Raw genomic sequence first — 18,019 nt, 5'->3', positions numbered from 1 at the left:
CCTGGGAAACTTATCAAGGAGCTTTTTGTATTACTAGGTCCATCAGTATTAAATATTATAAACTTATCACTTTCCTCTGGCACTGTTCCCCTAGCATTCAAAAAAGCGGTTATTCATCCTCTACTCAAAAGACCTAACCTCGATCCTGATCTCCTGGTAAACTACCGGCCGGTGTCCCACCTTCCGTTTATCTCGAAAATCCTCGAAAAAATTGTAGCACAACAGCTAAATGAACACTTAGCGTCTAACAATCTCTGTGAACCTTTTCAATCCGGTTTCAGGGCAAATCACTCTACGGAGACAGCCCTCGCAAAAATGACTAATGATCTATTGCTAACGATGGATTCTGATGCTTCATCTATGTTGCTGCTTCTTGATCTTAGCGCCGCTTTCGATACTGTTGATCATAATATTTTATTAGAGCGTATCAAAACGCGTATTGGAATGACAGACTTAGCCTTGTATTGGTTTAACTCTTATCTTACTGACAGGATGCAGTGTGTCTCCCATAACAATGTGACCTCGGACTATGTCAAGGTAACGTGCGGAGTTCCCCAGGGTTCGGTTCTTGGCCCTGCACTCTTTAGTATTTACATGCTGCAGCTAGCTGACATTATACGCAAATACGGTGTTAGCTTTCACTGTTATGCGGATGACACCCAACTCTACATGCCCCTAAAGCTGACCAACACGCCGGATTGTAGTCAGCTGGAGGCGTGTCTTAATGAAATTAAACAATGGATGTCCGCTAACTTTTTGCAACTCAACGCTAAGAAAACGGAAATGCTGATTATCGGTCCTGCTCAACACCGACATCTATTTAAAAATACCACCTTAACATTTGACAACCAAACAATTAAACAAGGCGACTCGGTAAAGAATCTGGGTATTATCTTCGACCCAACTCTCTCGTTTGAGTCGCACATTAAGAGTGTTACTAAAACGGCCTTCTTTCATCTCTGTAATATCGCTAAAATTCGTCCCATTTTGTCCACAAGCGATGCTGAGATCATTATCCATGCGTTCGTTACATCTCGTCTCGATTACTGTAACATTTTATTTTCGGGCCTCCCTATGTCTAGCATTAAAAGATTACAGAGTGTACAAAATGCGGCTGCTAGACTTTTGACAAAAACAAGAAAGTTTGATCATATTACGCCTATACTGGCTCACTTGCACTGGCTTCCTGTGCACCTAAGATGCGACTTTAAGGTTTTACTACTTACGTATAAAATACTACACGGTCAAGCTCCTGCCTATCTTGCCGATTGTATTGTACCATATGTCCCGGCAAGAAATCTGCGTTCAAAGAACTCCGGCTTATTAGTGATTCCCAGAGCCCAAAAAAAGTCTGCGGGCTGTAGAGCATTTTCTATTCGGGCTCCAATACTATGGAATGCCCTCCCGATAAAAGTTAGAGATGCTACCTCAGTAGAAGCATTTAAGTCTCATCTTAAAACTCATTTGTATACTCTAGCCTTTAAATAGACTCCCTGTTTAGACCAGTTGATCTGCCGTTTCTTTTCTTTTCTTTTCTACTCTGCTCCAAACCCGGGGTGGACCGCTAGCCTGTTCATCAGATGGGGACATCTCATCGCTGCTGACCCGTCTCCACTCGGGATGGTTCCTGCTGGCCCCACTATGGACTGGACTCTCGCTGATGTGTTGGACTTTCACAATATTATGTCAGACCCACTCGACATCCATTGCTTTCGGTCTCCCCTAGAGGGGGGGGTTACCCACATATGCGGTCCTCTCCAAGGTTTCTCATAGTCATTCACATTGACGTCCCACTGGGGTGAGTTTTCCTTGCCCGTATGTGGGCTCTGTACCGAGGATGTCGTTGTGGCTTGTACAGCCCTTTGAGACACTTGTGATTTAGGGCTATATAAATAAACATTGATTGATTGATTGATTGATTGATAATATATATATATATATATAATAGATATTATAATAGATATTACATTATATATATATGGGGCGGTATAGCTCAGTGGGGCGGTATAGCTCGGTTGGTAGAGTGGCCGTGCCAGCAACTTGAGGGTTGCAGGTTCGATCCCCGCTTCCGCCATCCTAGTCACTGCCATTGTGTCCTTGGGCAAGACACTTTACCCACCTGCTCCCAGTGCCACCCACACTGGTTTAAATGTAACTTAGATATTGGGTTTCACTATGTACAGCGCTTTGAGTCACTAGAGAAAAAGCGCTATATAAATATAATTTGAATTTGAAAATATTACAACTCCTTTGTTATATAGTACATGGGACAATGCACATGAATTGACATATAAAATGTTCAAGTGCCAAATTGTAGCCAACGGCTACATTTTCATGCTCATATTTTTGCTGTTTTTAACTGCCACACGGTCCGTAAAAATAATGCATACATTAAACTGGTGCCTGGTGGAAAAAAGCTTGGGGACCCCTGACTTAGAGGACAGTTGGGTTGATGACGCGCCGTAGTGGCGGTGAGTTCAGTGGCCTTCACTTCAAACTGACACTCTTGTTCGTGTGCGTGACTTTGGGCACCAGGAGGAAATGTTGTGTTACAAAGGTTGGTGTGGTGTTGCTTCCTCATTTGTCATTATTCCAAGCTGATTATCATCTACTCAAGCGTAGTGGCAGCACTTGAACTGAATGTGAAAGCGGGTTAAAAGGCTGGATGGAACAAATAAAAATTACCAATAGCCGTATTAGTCCAGAATCCTAGTCTTCTTGGACCAACCCAATTAGGAACCGGTGCCAAAAAATACCGGTATGGTATATAAATAAATGTGACCAAAACTAAAACATTTTTTATGTTTTTATGATGACATTATGATTTGAAGTAGAATATGCACTAATAACAAATGGCTTGAGTAGCACGCTAGTGGCTAACTAGCGATTAGGGTGCAGTTAGCATTGAGCGGCCCTAGCTGCCAGGTAGTTATTAGCAAGCTAGTGGCCAGCTAGTGATTAGCATGCTAGTTTCCAGTTAGCGTTTAGCGGCCCTTGATGCCAGCTAATGATTAGTGTGCTAGTGGCCAGCTAGCGATTAGAGTGCTGGTTGCCGGTTAGAAATTAACAATCCTATTTGCCAAGTAGTGATTAAAATGGTAGTGGCCAGCTAGTGATTAGCATGCTAGTTGCCAGAAAGAGATAAGCGTGCTAGTTGCCAGCAAACAATTAGCATGCTAGTTGCCAGGTAATGATTTGTGTGCTAGTGGCCAATTAATAATTAGTGTGCTAGTGGTCAGCTAATTATTAATGTGCTAGTTGCCAACTAGCAATTAATGTGCTAGTTGCCAGTTAGCATATAACAGCCATAGCTGCCAGCAAGCTACTGTCCAGTTAGTGATTAGCAGGCTAGTTGCCAGTTAGCATTTAGTGGCCCTAGCTTCCAGCTGGTGATTAGCATGCTAGTTGCCAGTTAGTCTTTAGCGGCCCTTGCTGCCAGCTACTAATTAGCACGCTAGTTGCCAGCGAATGATTAGTGTGCTCTTTCTAGCTATTGCTTTGTTTCTGCTTAAAGAAGATAAAAACACTGATCACCCTGTTTCTTATCGGTGACACACATATTATATTCCCTCTAGATTTAATGGTGTTAGGATGTACCAGGTGCGGAGAGTGGCAGTGGACAAGAATGCGTGTGTGCTTAACACATTGGCCAAGTTAACTTTCGGTTTCGATCTACGCCAAGGTGGGGCAGCAAGGTGGACAGCGACCATCTTAGAAAATGCTCTGGATTTTAGACAGCTTGAGCTTTTCAGTGCTGGTATTGCTACTGCTTGTCCTTTTTGTAGAATAAATTGTTTATCCTAAATTCTAGTCATTATTTAGGCAGACTCCAAACAACTTCCCTGCATAAGGCGAAGGAATAAGATAGCTGAACAAAACATTGAACTTAGCGAGTCTGCACCATAGGTGACACAGCATATTAGTGTAATATTACACCCAATATATATTTCACTCATAATTGCAGTGTTTAATATTCTGCGGACCAATAAAAATGAGCTAACGGATGTTCCTGAAGCAAAAAAAGACAAAAAATGTCTATGAGAACAATATCATAATTGTGTCAGCAAAAATATGACTATTACTGTATTATTACGAGTTGACTCCCATTTTACTTGCACTAAATACTTGTATTTGTTTTTTGTTTGTAATTGTACTCCGGCTTCCTCCCACCCCCAAAGACATGCACCTGGGGATAGGTTGATTGGCAACACTAAATTGGCCCTAGTGTGTGAATGTGAGTGTGAATGTTGTCTGTCTATCTGTGTTGGCCCTGCGATGAGGTGGCGACTTGTCCAGGGTGTACCCCGCCTTCCGCCCGATTGCAGCTGAGATAGGCTCCAGCGCCCCCCGCGACCCCGAAGGGAATAAGCGGTAGAAAATGGATGGATGTTACCTGAACCAGCTCAGCCTCCAGGTTGAGTCTCTGATGTAGAGACACTTGTTCAAGGGTCTGGGCCAAAGCTTGGAGGTCCACAAAGCAGGCAGACATCTACAAATGAACACAAAACCCCCCCGACATTAAAACAACAACAACAAGGGCAAAAAAACACAAGTATTGTAGAAGCTAACTATAAGTAGGGGCGTTCAATATTGGAACATTGAGTATTGGCCGATACTGATGATAACTCGATAAGATTTTAGCACATACTTTTATTATATTTTAGAATGGAACATTAAAAAAAGTTTGATCAAGTGCATTACTCACAGAACAATGCAAGGTGTAAATAACACTAACATTATGACGGATTTACAGTATGCTTTCTTCAACTTACAATGGAGTGGTAATTTAAGTTAAATGATGCAGACACGTTTGTTACTGAATAAATTCACAATATGCATGTCCCTTTGAGACTTTGTATGTGTAAGTAATATGCAACAATACTTATTGGATATTTGTTTATATTGACAAATGTGCTGTTTTAGACTGCAATTCTGTTTGATTAAGGACAATTATTACGTATGTCTAGCTTGTTTGCTTTTGTGTGCTGAGCTGTTGTGTAGCTGCTAGCTCCCAGTAGCCTATAGCTTACCATGTTTACCTTTTGTAAATGACTTGACTAAAATAGAAAAGACTAACCGAGTGTGCTAGTTGGAGGACACTTAAAGGCCTACTGAAATGAATTTTTTTTATTTAAACGGGGATAGCAGATCTATTCTATGTGTCATACTTGATCACTTCGCGATATTGCCATATTTTTGCTGAAAGGATTTAGTATAGAACAACGACGATAAAGATCGCAACTTTTGGTATCTGATAAAAAAAGGCTTGCCCCTACCGGAAGTAGCGTGACGTAGTCAATTGAACATATACGCAAAGTTCCCTATTGTTTACAATGATGGCCGCATGAAGTGAGAGAGATTCGGACCGAGAAAGCGACAATTTCCCCATTAATTTGAGCGAGGATGAAAGATTTGTAGATGAGTAAAGTGCAAGTGAAGGACTAGTGGGGAGTTGAAGCTATTCAGATAGGGAAGATGCTGTGAGAGCCGGGGGTGACCTGATATTCAGCTGGGAATGACTACAACAGTAAATAAACACAAGACATATATATACTCTATTAGCCACAACACAACCAGGCTTATATTTAATATGCCACAAATTAATCCTGCATAAAAACACCTACGTGTTTGTTATGCTAGCTCCTAGCTCCTCTGCTAGCTCCTAGCTCCATAGAACGCGCCAATACAATTCAAACACCTGATCAACACACACAATCACTCAGCCCAAAAGACCGTTCACCTAACCCAAGGTTCATAAAGCTTATATATTTTTAAAAAGTTACGTACGTGACGCGCACATACGGTCAAGCTATCAAATGTTTAGCAGCCAAGGCTGCATACTCACGGTACCTGGTATTCAGCTGGGAATGACTAAAACAGTAAATAAACACAAGACATATATTTACTCTATTAGCCACAACACAACCAGGCTTATATTTAATATGACACAAATTAATCCTGCATACAAACACCTACGTCTTTGTTATGCTAACTCCTAGCTCCTATGCTAGCTCCTAGCTCCATAGAACACGCCAATACAATTCAAACACCTGATCAACACACACAATCACTCAGCCCAAAAGACCGTTCACCTAACCCAAGGTTCATAAAGCTTATATATTTTTAAAAAGTTACGTACATACGCAAAAAAAAAGTTGCGCACATACGGTCAAGCGATCAAATGTTTAGAAGCCAAAGCTGCATACTCACGGTAGCACGTCTGCGTCTTTGTCATCCAAATCATAGTAATCCTGGTAAGAGTCTGTGTTGTCCCAGTTCTCTACAGGCGTCTGTGTATCGAAGTCAAAAGTCCTCCTGGTTAGAGTCTCTGTTATCCGAGTTCTTCCATCTTGACTGCATCTTTCGGGAATGTAAACAAAGACGCGCCGGCTGTGTACTGTTGTTGCTGACTTCCTTCGAAAAATACGTCCGTTTCGCACCGACAACTTTCTTCTTTGCTTGCTCAGCTTCTTTCTCCATAATGCAATGAACATAATTGCAACAGATTCACGAACACAGATGTCCAGAATACTGTGGAATTATGAAATGAAAACAGAGCTTTTTCGTATTGGCTTCAATGTGGAAGGCATACCCGTGTTCCCCGGGCTACGTCACGCGCATACGTCATCCTCAGAGGCGTTTCGAACCGGAAGTTTAGCGGCAAATTTAAAATGTCACTTTATAAGTTAACCCGGCCGTATTGGCATGTGTTATAATGTTAAGATTTCATCATTGATATATAAACTATCAGACTGCGTGGTCGGTAGTAGTGGGTTTCAGTAGGCCTTTAAGTTAAAGTTAAAGTACCCATGATTGTCACACACACGAGATGTGGCGAAATTATTCTCTGCATTTGACCCATCACCCTTGATCACCCCCTGGGAGGTGAGGGGAGCAGTGAGCAGCAGCGGTGGCCGCGCCCGGGAATCATTTTTGGTGATATAACCCCCAATTCCAACCCTTGATGCGGAGTGCCATTTAGATGTTAAACGGCTGTCCGGCGTTGCATCGGAGAGTTTAGATGCAAGCCGATATCATCCGACCGATACTAGTTGTTTGTTTTGCTGATATCAGATCAATATTCGGTATAAATATCAGGTCGGGACACTCCTAAAATGTATGTTGCAAACGTGTGGCTGCTAAATTTAGCATGCTAATTTCAGCTAGCTAAATAGCAAATTCATCATGTTCACAATCTTGTTTGACAGAAAGACAAAACCTAATATGTAAAATATTAAGATACCTGAAGTGCATGTCGAGTGGAACCTGCCTTAGCCGGTCATACATGGTCAACACGTTTTGCAGACATACAATTTAAAGGCCTACTGAAATGATTTATTTTTATTTAAACTGGGATAGCAGATCCATTCTAGGTGCCATACTTGATCATTTTGCGGTATTGCCAAATTTTTGCTGAAAGGATTTAGTATAGAACAACGACGATAAAGTTCGCAACTTTTGGTCGCTGATAAAAAAAAGCCTTGCCCATACCGGAAGTAGCGTGACGTCACAGGAGGAAGGATTCCTCACAATTCCCCGTTGTTTACAATGGAGCGAGAGAGATTCGGACCGAGAAAGCGACGATTACCCCATTAATTTGAGCAAGGATGAAAGATTCGTGGATGAGGAACGTTAGAGTGAAGTATCTTTTTTCGCTCTGACCGTAACTTAGGTACAAGGTCTCATTGGATTCCACACACTCTCCTTTTTCTATTGTGGATCACGGATTTGTATTTTAAACCACCTCGGATACTATATCCTCTTGAAAATGAGAGTCGAGAACGCGAAATGGACATTCACCGTGCGTGACTGCTCGCCGTCTGTTCGCTGTTGCGAAAAAGGCTAAGTATCGCTCTATCTGTGTGCTTTTAATTGTTCTACAGCTTTCTTTATCACTTCTCAAACATATTTAGTGGTACTATTTAACTTGCAAATCACCCGATCTCTGTCCCACCACCCTTTCCTCAGTTAGCTAGCTGCTAAGCTAGCGCGGAGAAAGGCAGCGCCGGTCAGAAGGTAAGTAGGAAGCTACTCCCGCAGACCGCGACCACTTCCCTGAGGACAGCAGGAACTTCACTCGGTGACAGAAAACACTGAGTAATGGCTTCCTGCGCGTCTTTCACCATACTCACGGAGAGGTTGGCTCTGCTAGAGGGCTGTGTCCGCCAGTTAGAGCAGAGTAATGTCGTAACTTTAGATGTTGCGGACACATCTGCTAGCGTTAGCTGTAGCGAGCTAACTAGCCCAGCTTGTAGCAGTCCTAAGCGGCCTACAAGCTACGGTGTACCGGTTGAGACGCATAATAGATTTAGCTCTTTAGCTAGTCCTACACCCCAGTCTACCGGGCACCACACCTTAGTCATAGGGGACTCCATCACCCGAAACATAAAGCTTAGCAAACCAGCCACAGTAAAGTGTATCCCCGGGGCCAGAGCACCTGACATTGAAGCTAATCTTAGGGAGCTACCTCGCAACAGGCCTAGTAAACACGTACGACAGGCTAATCGCACCACTAATTATGCGAATATAGTTGTACACGTTGGCTCCAATGACAATTGAATGAGACAGTCAGAGATTACAAAGAGAAACATAGCCAGGACTTGTGATCTCGCCAGAAAGATGTCCAGGCATCGAGTAATTGTCTCTGGCCCCCTGCCTGCGAGAGGCAATGATGAGAGATATAGCAGATTAGTCTCGCTTAACAAGTGGCTTTCTAGCTACTGTAGGCAACAGGGACTAACGTTTATTGATAACTGGCCCTCTTTCTGGGGCAAACCAGGCTTGCTGATGAGAGACGGCCTTCACCCTAACCAGGAAGGCGCCATCATCCTGTCTAGAAACATAGACTACTATTTAAGTCTCACTTGACTGACTACACTAGAGCAAGCCCGGTCACAGGCAATTACAATGTCTGTTAGTCCGGGTGAGGTGTCAGTTAAGCTAGAACTAGCCAGCGCCAGGCTGGATAATCCATGTACGCATAGCAATTCTCTTAGAATAATACACAATTCACATAATGTTTGTTCTGTTATGTCTGTGTCAGAGGTGGACATGCATTCTACTCAGGTGGCAAATTATGATATGTCCAGTCTATTGCAGCACCAAGCAAACAATCGGAAAATTCCCGTCATATCAATTCCTAGATATGGTCGAAAGTATTTAAAGTGCACTACGCATAATAAACGCAACATTGTTAATATTGCCACTACGGATAATCTTAACAAAAACTCGTCAAAACAGCCCAATACCTATAATATGGGCTTTTTAAACATAAGATCATTGTCTCCCAAGGCGTTATTAGTTAATGAGGTCATTAGAGACAACAATCTTAACGTCATTGGTCTTAGCGAAACCTGGCTCAAACCAGACGAATTTTTTGCGCTCAATGAGGCATCTCCTCCTAACTATACGAATGCGCATGTTGCCCGTCCTCTTAAAAGGGGTGGGGGGTGTCGCACTAATATACAATGAAAATTTCAACCTTACCCCTAACCTAAATAATAAATATAAATCGTTTGAGGTGCTTACTATGAGGTCTGTCACACCGCTACCTCTCGACCTGGCTGTTATCTATCGCCCCCCTGGGCCCTATTCGGACTTTATTAGTGAATTCTCAGAGTTCGTTGCTTATCTAGTGACGCACGCCGACAATATAATCATAATGGGGGACTTTAATATCCATATGAATACCCCATCGGACCCTCAGTGCGTGGCGCTCCAAACCATAATTGATAGCTGTGGTCTTACACAAATAATACATGAACCCACGCATCGCAACGGTAATACAATAGATCTAGTGCTTGTCAGGGGTGTCACCACCTCCAAAGTTATGATACTTCCATATACTAAAGTAATGTCCGATCATTACCTTATAAAATTAGAAGTTTTGACTCATTGTCAACAAGCTAATAATAATAATAACTGCTATAGCGGCCGCAACATTAATGCTGCCACAACGATGACTCTTGCTGACCTACTGCCTTCGGTAATGGCACCATTCCCAAATTATGTCGGCTCTATTGATAACCTCACTAACAACTTTGACGATGCCTTGCGCGAAATTATTGATAGTATAGCACCGCTAAAGCAAAAAAGGGCCCCTAAAAGGCGCACCCCATGGTTTACAGAAGAAATTAGAGCTCATAAATTATCATGTAGAAAACTGGAACGCAAATGGCGCGCGACTAAACTTGAGGTTTTCCATCAAGCATGGAGTGATAGTTTAATAACTTATAAACGCATGCTTACCTTAGCTAAAGCTAAATACTACTCAAATCTCATCCGCCTCATCAAAAACGATCCTAAATATCTGTTTAGTACAGTAGCATCGCTAACCCAACAAGGGACTCCTCCCAGTAGCTCCACCCACTCGGCAGATGATTTTATGAATTTCTTTAATAAGAAAATTGAACTCATTAGAAAGGAGATTAAAGACAACGCATCCCAGCTACAACTGGGTTCTATTAACACAAATACGACTGTATATACGACGGACACTGCCCTCCAAAATAGTCTCTCTATTTTTGATGAAATAACAGAGGAATTATTACAGCGTGTAAGTGGGATAAAACAAACAACATGTTTACTTGACCCACTTCCTGGGAAACTTATCAAGGAACTGTTTGTATTATTAGGTCCATCAGTGTTAAATATTATAAACTTATCACTTTCCTCCGGCACTGTTCCCCTAGCATTCAAAAAAGCGGTTATTCATCCTCTGCTCAAAAGACCTAACCTCGATCCTGACCTCATGGTAAACTACCGACCGGTCTCCCACCTTCCGTTTATTTCCAAAATTCTCGAAAAAATTGTTGCACAGCAGCTAAATGAACACTTAGTGACTAACAATCTCTGTGAACCTTTTCAATCCGGTTTCAGGGCAAATCACTCTACGGAGACAGCCCTCGCAAAAATGACTAATGATCTATTGCTAACGATGGATTCTGATGCGTCATCTATGTTGCTGCTTCTTGATCTTAGCGCCGCTTTCGATACCGTCGATCATAATATTTTATTAGAGCGTATCAAAACACGTATTGGTATGTCAGACTTAGCCTTGTCTTGGTTTAACTCTTATCTTACTGACAGGATGCAGTGCGTCTCCCATAACAATGTGACCTCGGACTATGTCAAGGTAACGTGCGGAGTTCCCCAGGGTTCGGTTCTTGGCCCTGCACTCTTTAGTATTTACATGCTGCCGCTGGGTGACATCATACGCAAATACGGTGTTAGCTTTCACTGTTATGCTGATGACACCCAACTCTACATGCCCCTAAAGCTGACCAACACGCCGGATTGTAGTCAGCTGGAGGCGTGTCTTAATGAAATTAAACAATGGATGTCCGCTAACTTTTTGCAACTCAACGCTAAGAAAACGGAAATGCTGATTATCGGTCCTGCTAGACACCAACATCTATTTAATAATACCACCTTAACATTTGACAACCAAACAATTACACAAGGCGACTCGGTAAAGAATCTGGGTATTATCTTCGACCCAACTCTCTCGTTTGAGTCACACATTAAGAGTGTTACTAAAACGGCCTTCTTTCATCTCCGTAATATCGCTAAAATTCGTTCCATCTTGTCCACTAGCGATGCTGAGATCATTATTCATGCGTTCGTTACGTCTCGTCTCGATTACTGTAACGTATTATTTTCGGGTCTCCCTATGTCTAGCATTAAAAGATTACAGTTGGTACAAAATGCGGCTGCAAGGCTTTTGACAAAAACAAGAAAGTTTGATCATATCACGCCTATAGTGGCTCACCTGCACTGGCTTCCTGTGCACTTAAGATGCGACTTCAAGGTTTTACTACTTACGTATAAAATACTACACGGTTTAGCTCCAGCCTATCTCGCCGATTGTATTGTACCATATGTCCCGACAAGAAATCTGCGTTCAAAGAACTCCGGCTTATTAGTGATTCCCAGAGCCAAAAAAAAGTCTGCGGGCTATAGAGCGTTTTCTATTCGGGCTCCAGTACTATGGAATGCCCTCCCGGTAACAGTTAGAGATGCTACCTCAGTAGAAGCATTTAAGTCCCATCTTAAAACTCATTTGTATAATCTAGCCTTTAAATAGACCCCCCTTTTTTAGACCAGTTGATCTGCCGTTTCTTTTCTTCTCTCCTCTTCTCCCCTGTCCCTTGCGAGGGGGAGTTGCATAGGTCCGGTGGCCATGGATGAAGTGCTGGCTGTCCAGAGTCGGGACCCCGGGTGGACCACTAGCCTGTGCATCGGTTGGGGACATCTCTGCGCTGCTGACCCGTCTCCGCTCGGGATGGTTTCCTGTTGGCCCCGCTGTGGACTGGACTCCCGCTGATGTGTTGGATCCACTGTGGACTGGACTTTCACAATGTTATGTCAGACCCACTCGACATCCATTGCTTTCGGTCTCCCCTAGAGGGGGGGGGGGTTACCCACATATGCGGTCCTCTCCAAGGTTTCTCATAGTCATTCACCGACGTCCCACTGGGGTGAGTTTTTCCTTGCCCGTATGTGGGCTCTGTACCGAGGATGTCGTTGTGGCTTGTACAGCCCTTTGAGACACTTGTGATTTAGGGCTATATAAATAAACATTGATTGATTGATTGATTGACTTTTATCTCCACGACAATACATCAGCGAAGCTCTTTAGCTACTGAGCTAACGTGATAGCATCTGGCTCAAATGCAGATAGAAACAAAATAAATAAATCCCTGACTGGAAGGATAGACAGAAGATCAACAATACTATTAAACCATGGACATGTAACTACACGGTTAATAATTCTCAGCCTGGCAAAGCTTAACAATGCTGTTTTTAACGACGCTGAAGCTAACTTAGCAACTTAGCAACCGGACCTCACAGAGCTATGATAAAAACATTAGCGCTCCACCTACGCCAGCCAGCCCTCATCTGCTCATCAACACCCGTGCTCACCTGCGTTCCAGCGATCGACGGCGCGACGAAGGACTTCACCCGATCACAGATGCGGTTGGCGGCTAACATCGGCTAGCGCGTCTGCTATCCAAGTAAGTACTCCTTGTTGTGTTGCTACAGCCAGCCGCTAATACACCGATCCCACCTACAACTTTCTTCTTTGCAATCTCCATTGTTCATTAAACAAATTGCAAAAGATTCACCAACACAGATGTCCAGAATACTGTGGAATTGTTCGATGAAAACAGAGCAGTTTGTATGGTGACACATTGGGTACGAATACTTCCGTTGCCGTCGTGACGTCACGCGCATACGTCATCATACATAGACGTTTCCAACCGGAAGTTTAGCGGGAAATTTAAAATTGCACTTTATAAGTTACCCCGGCCGTATTGGCATGTGTTGCAATGTTAAGATTTCATCATTGATATATAAACTATCAGACTGCGTGGTCTGTAGTAGTGGGTTTCAGTAGGCCTTTAAGAGGGTAGATTTCTATGAAAAACGGATTTGTTTTTACGGCCATGTCTTGTTCGTTATTAGCACATTAGCGACACATTTACTGTTTAGTTACACAGCTTTAAAACGTAATGTAATGTAAGCTTCAAAATAAAAGCACTGCAGTATTAACCTGGATTTAAACAGCAACTAATAAAATGAACACTTTATTAGTTGTATTTTTTAAATCCTACACTTGAGTTTTAGAAGTTTATTAATATGCTTTATTTATCAAACTTACTGACCTACTGTGTCGCCTGTGCTGTTATTCTTTTGACAAATATACCCCAAAGGTCGGTTTGACTTCAATTTCCTCTCCACAAAAGACACACTGTAACTTTAACTCTTGTGCAACCATAAGGCCCAAAACGGGCATCACATGTGTTTTATGTGACATGATTTGTGAAGGTAAGTGGTGTTAAAAAAAAAATTGCATTGTGTTTTTGATTACAACATTGTTAGGATACATATAAGATAAAAATATAAAGTATACACACTTTCTCTACAAAAAATATTTGGGCCCCATTGACTCCCATTATAACTGTTATTTTTTAACAGACTATGAATCTGGATTTATCACTATGCCTTTCTATACAAAACATATTAAACAAATTATTGCAGTTTGAGAAACAACAAAATATTGATTTTAGTGTAATTGCACCCCTTAACCACCAGAGGCCAACGGAAAACCATGAGCATAATTTTCAGAGCTTTGATGAGCGTAAATTGGTTAAACTGCCATTAAACCATTGAATACTATGAAAATGGTATTTGGCTATCTTGAATTATTGAACAAATCAAGGCTGTAATTATCCAACCTCAAATATTTCACTCTGCAACTTATCTGTACAAATATTGCATATGTGCAGGTCATAAAACAAACTAAATAATACAAATTGTATATCAATAGAAAGAGCTGAAGTTGTTAAAAGATTTCAAGCGTTAAAAGCTAAAAAATAAAATAAAATAAAAAATTCTCGCTGATTTATGACGCTTTAATGAGGGTGTCCCTTTTGGATCTTAAGAGTTTGTATAGTCAATCTTGCACTGGGGTAAAGGTGTTGACTCAAATCTTCACAAATTTTGAGTGCGCACCTTAAGTGGACCGCCATGCACATGTGTGTATACTTTGGTTAAAAAACATTGCTGCCCACAAGCAAAACATCTTCAGATGTGGAACTTAGCAACTAAGGAGCGTTTTGTGGTTTTCACATGACCTGATAATGTATCCGAACAGGATATTACAATACAAATTGAAATCTTTAGCGTGAACACAAACGCTAACTGATCTGATGAGAAGGCAGACATTGCACTGATAACAATGTTCTCCCTAAACAAGCATCTATTAGGGGTTAGGGGAACCGATCAATGGCTGACAAAGTGGGTGAAATCCATAGAAAAGCCAGGAGTATGGATTTACCTGACTGCATGAAAATGTGTCCTTCTCCCAATCTTTCTCTTCGGAAAAGCGGAACTGAGTGAAGGAATCTCCTGAGAATGACAAAAAGTGAGAGTGCTTGATTGAGATTTTTGTGAACTGCTAAAACTAGTACCATATTTTGTGGACTAAAAGGCACACTTAAAATCCTTTCATTTGCTCAAAAACCGCCTTATAAGCCGGTGCGCCTAATGTACGGATTAAATCTTGTTGCGCTTACTGACCTCGAAGCAATTTTATTTGGTACATGGTGTAATGATAAGTGTGACCAGTAGATGGCAGTCACACAAGATATACATGTGGACTGCAAGTTGACACCGGTTCAATAAATGACGCTAGCAAGTATCCGTAAGCAAGCAACACCAAAATGTTGATGTTTTATTGAGAATACAGAACATAACACACAGCGCTCAAAAATCTGCACGACTTTGGCAAAAAACGGAGCCGCACCGCTTGAGCAATTGTCGGAGCATTACGGTTAACCGTAGTCAGGTGTACTGTGTTTCAACATACGGGGACGGCGTGGCGAAGTTGGTAGAGTGGCCGTGCCAGCAATCGGAGGGTTGCTGGTTACTGGGGTTCAATCCCCACCTTCTACCATCCTAGTCACGTCCGTTGTGTCCTTGGGCAAGACACTTCACCCTTGCTCCTGATGGCTGCTGGTTAGCGCCTTGCATGGCAGCTCCCGCCATCAGTGTGTGAATGGATGAATGTGGAAATACTGTCAAAGCGCTTTGAGTACCTTGAAGGTAGAAAAGCGCTATACAAGTATAACCCATTTATCATTTATTTATCATTTATTTATTATGGTGTGTAAGTACCCAAAAATGGCATCTATTAAGAGACATTATCTGGTGTATTGTTTTGCAATATTATGCATAATCAACTTTTCTTACCTATTGGTTCCTGCTGATATGTATTTGGGATCTGCATAAGTCCTGAAAATGTGCGCGAGGCCGCCATTGTAGCCCGCATTGTATTCAACCATTTTGCTCTATCCTCTTCTTGTGGGGCATTCATCCTCCGCTGTTGCCATTTCTAATATAAAGTAGTGTACAGTTCTAACTTATATCGGTATGGAAGCGCTAAAAAACTGCAACAAAGACGACGGTGAGAAGACACTGTCAAAGTGGAGGCACGTAAAAAAGACCGCCCACAAAACGACGCATCCTGAGGAGACAGTCAAAAAGCGGCTTGAAGATGGTCTGTAAAACATAATCTATGCAACATTTTGACCAAATAACTACCATTACATGTTATGTAGACCAGTGGTCCCCAACCACCGGGCCGCGGGCCGGTACCAGGCCACGCAAAAATGTATTTATTTATTTATTTTTGATTAAATCAACATAAAAAACACAATATATACATTATATATAAATATAGATCAATACAGTCTGCAGGGATACAGTCCGTAAGCACACATGATTGTATTTCTTTATGAAAGAAAAAATAAATAAATAAATAAAAAATCCACCCACTCCCGGTCCGTGGGACAAATTTTCAAGCGTTGACCGGTCCCCAGCTACAAAAAGGTTGGGGACCACTGATGTAGACCACAAGGAAGTGTTTTAAAAGTAGACAAAATAAATCATAATATGACCCCTTTAATGCGCCTTATAATCTGGTGCGCCTTTTGCGGTCTCAAAAATATGGTACCCTGAACACATTCTGTTTCTTTGTTCATTTGCACCAAGCTGCCTTTGAAATGGTCAACCTTTAAAAATGGAGTTGGGTAAACGTTCGAGAGTCCGAAGTGAACGTTTGCAGCCATTTTGCTTACAAAACAAACAGGCTGAGAGCTCTCGGAAGCACATAAGCGCCGAGGTTGTGTTGTCAACAAGTCAGAGAGCAGCAAAAGCACGTTCATCGTACAGACCCGACTTTATAACATCTTTTCAGCATCGATGGCGGCTAGCGAGTGTGTGTGTGTGTGTGTGTGTGAGAATAGACATGCTGGAACTCATCAGCCACAAGTGACTGTGAAACAAGAACACACGCTAGCTGTCGGCTCTGAAGGGCTCTTTAAAGCTCTTGTTATAATTGTGCTGATCTCCAAAAGCGAGCAGCAATATGTCAATTTACAGCCAGCAAACAGATGCTGGAAATATTTTAAAACAGAAACAAATGGAGCAAGAAGAAAATAATCCTAAACATCAACATTACGTACATAACGTGTTAAATAAACGTAACATTGAGCAACAAAAAAAAAATCACTATGGCAACTTAATTGGAGTAATGATGGAAATTATACCAAAGACATATGATGGGCATAATAATCGAATACAGTGACTCTTTTGGTCAATCATGTGAAGTTGATAGTTGAATAATCACATCTTAAAAAGGGGCAATTTTACACTTTTTAAACCATAGAAATATAACAAAAACACGACTGGCTACATCCACACAAGGAGTGTGCACATACACAGAAGCAGTCTGTCCGCAACAAACAATTTGCAGTCACGTTGTTATTTAAGAATATATAGTCAATAATAGCTAACATCAGCCATCAATAGCTAACAACCCACAAAGCTAATGTGCGTGTTACGCACGAGCGTAGTTTTCATTAAGGCTGGGCGATATGACTGAAAACTGTATCACGATATAAGTGTTTTATTTCAATCGATAATTATTGATATTTTTTATGAGCTATCAGAAAGAAGAACCAGGTAAAAACATATATTAAATGGCAATATTTGTATCTAAAATATAGCCTTACTCTGATTATAATCCCTCAGCTATCAAGGCAGAAAGGAAAGGAAATGTAAACAAAAATGTAAACAAAAATCTAAAATTACATTGAACACTTAATAACCTCTTAAAATGAAGGTGTAAAAATAAAGAACATGTAAGAAATGTTGAATAAAGTGTAAAAAAAACAGTGCAAAGTGTGAAAATGTAAACAGAAAAATCTGAGAAAAATTTGGTTCTGTAGATTCAGTGCCAGCAATTTACAGCTGTGCTCTAAAGGGTGAGCGCGGCTAAGATGTGCAGCAAAGTGAACACTCAATTTGCCTTCATCAATAAAATAAATAATCTAAAACTTTTACAAATTAAAATGAAAAAAACTAACTAAAAAACTTTAAGACACTCAAAAATATGTCTCTTGATAATCCAGAACAATAAATATATACATATACACACATATATATCCATTCA

General features: G+C 41.4%; 1 protein-coding gene across 3 annotated transcripts in view; it reads right to left on the bottom strand.

The window, feature by feature from the left end:
• Positions 1 to 18,019, bottom strand: part of aven (apoptosis, caspase activation inhibitor) — a 132,798-nt gene that overhangs the window by 26,041 nt on the left and 88,738 nt on the right. For all 3 annotated transcript variants that reach the window (XM_062034340.1, XM_062034342.1, XM_062034341.1), the window contains exons 3-4: positions 14,843 to 14,913; positions 4,394 to 4,489 (exon numbers count right to left, since the gene is read on the bottom strand). In XM_062034340.1, coding sequence (XP_061890324.1) covers positions 4,394 to 4,489; positions 14,843 to 14,913 — 167 coding nt within the window. The remainder of the gene's footprint in view (positions 1 to 4,393; positions 4,490 to 14,842; positions 14,914 to 18,019) is intronic.

The sequence above is a fragment of the Entelurus aequoreus genome, linkage group LG23 (genome assembly GCF_033978785.1).
Source record: "Entelurus aequoreus isolate RoL-2023_Sb linkage group LG23, RoL_Eaeq_v1.1, whole genome shotgun sequence".
In the NCBI taxonomy this organism is placed as follows: Eukaryota; Metazoa; Chordata; class Actinopteri; order Syngnathiformes; family Syngnathidae; genus Entelurus; species Entelurus aequoreus.
Note: the sequence above shows the minus strand (reverse complement) of the source record. Positions and strands in the feature narration are given on the sequence as shown.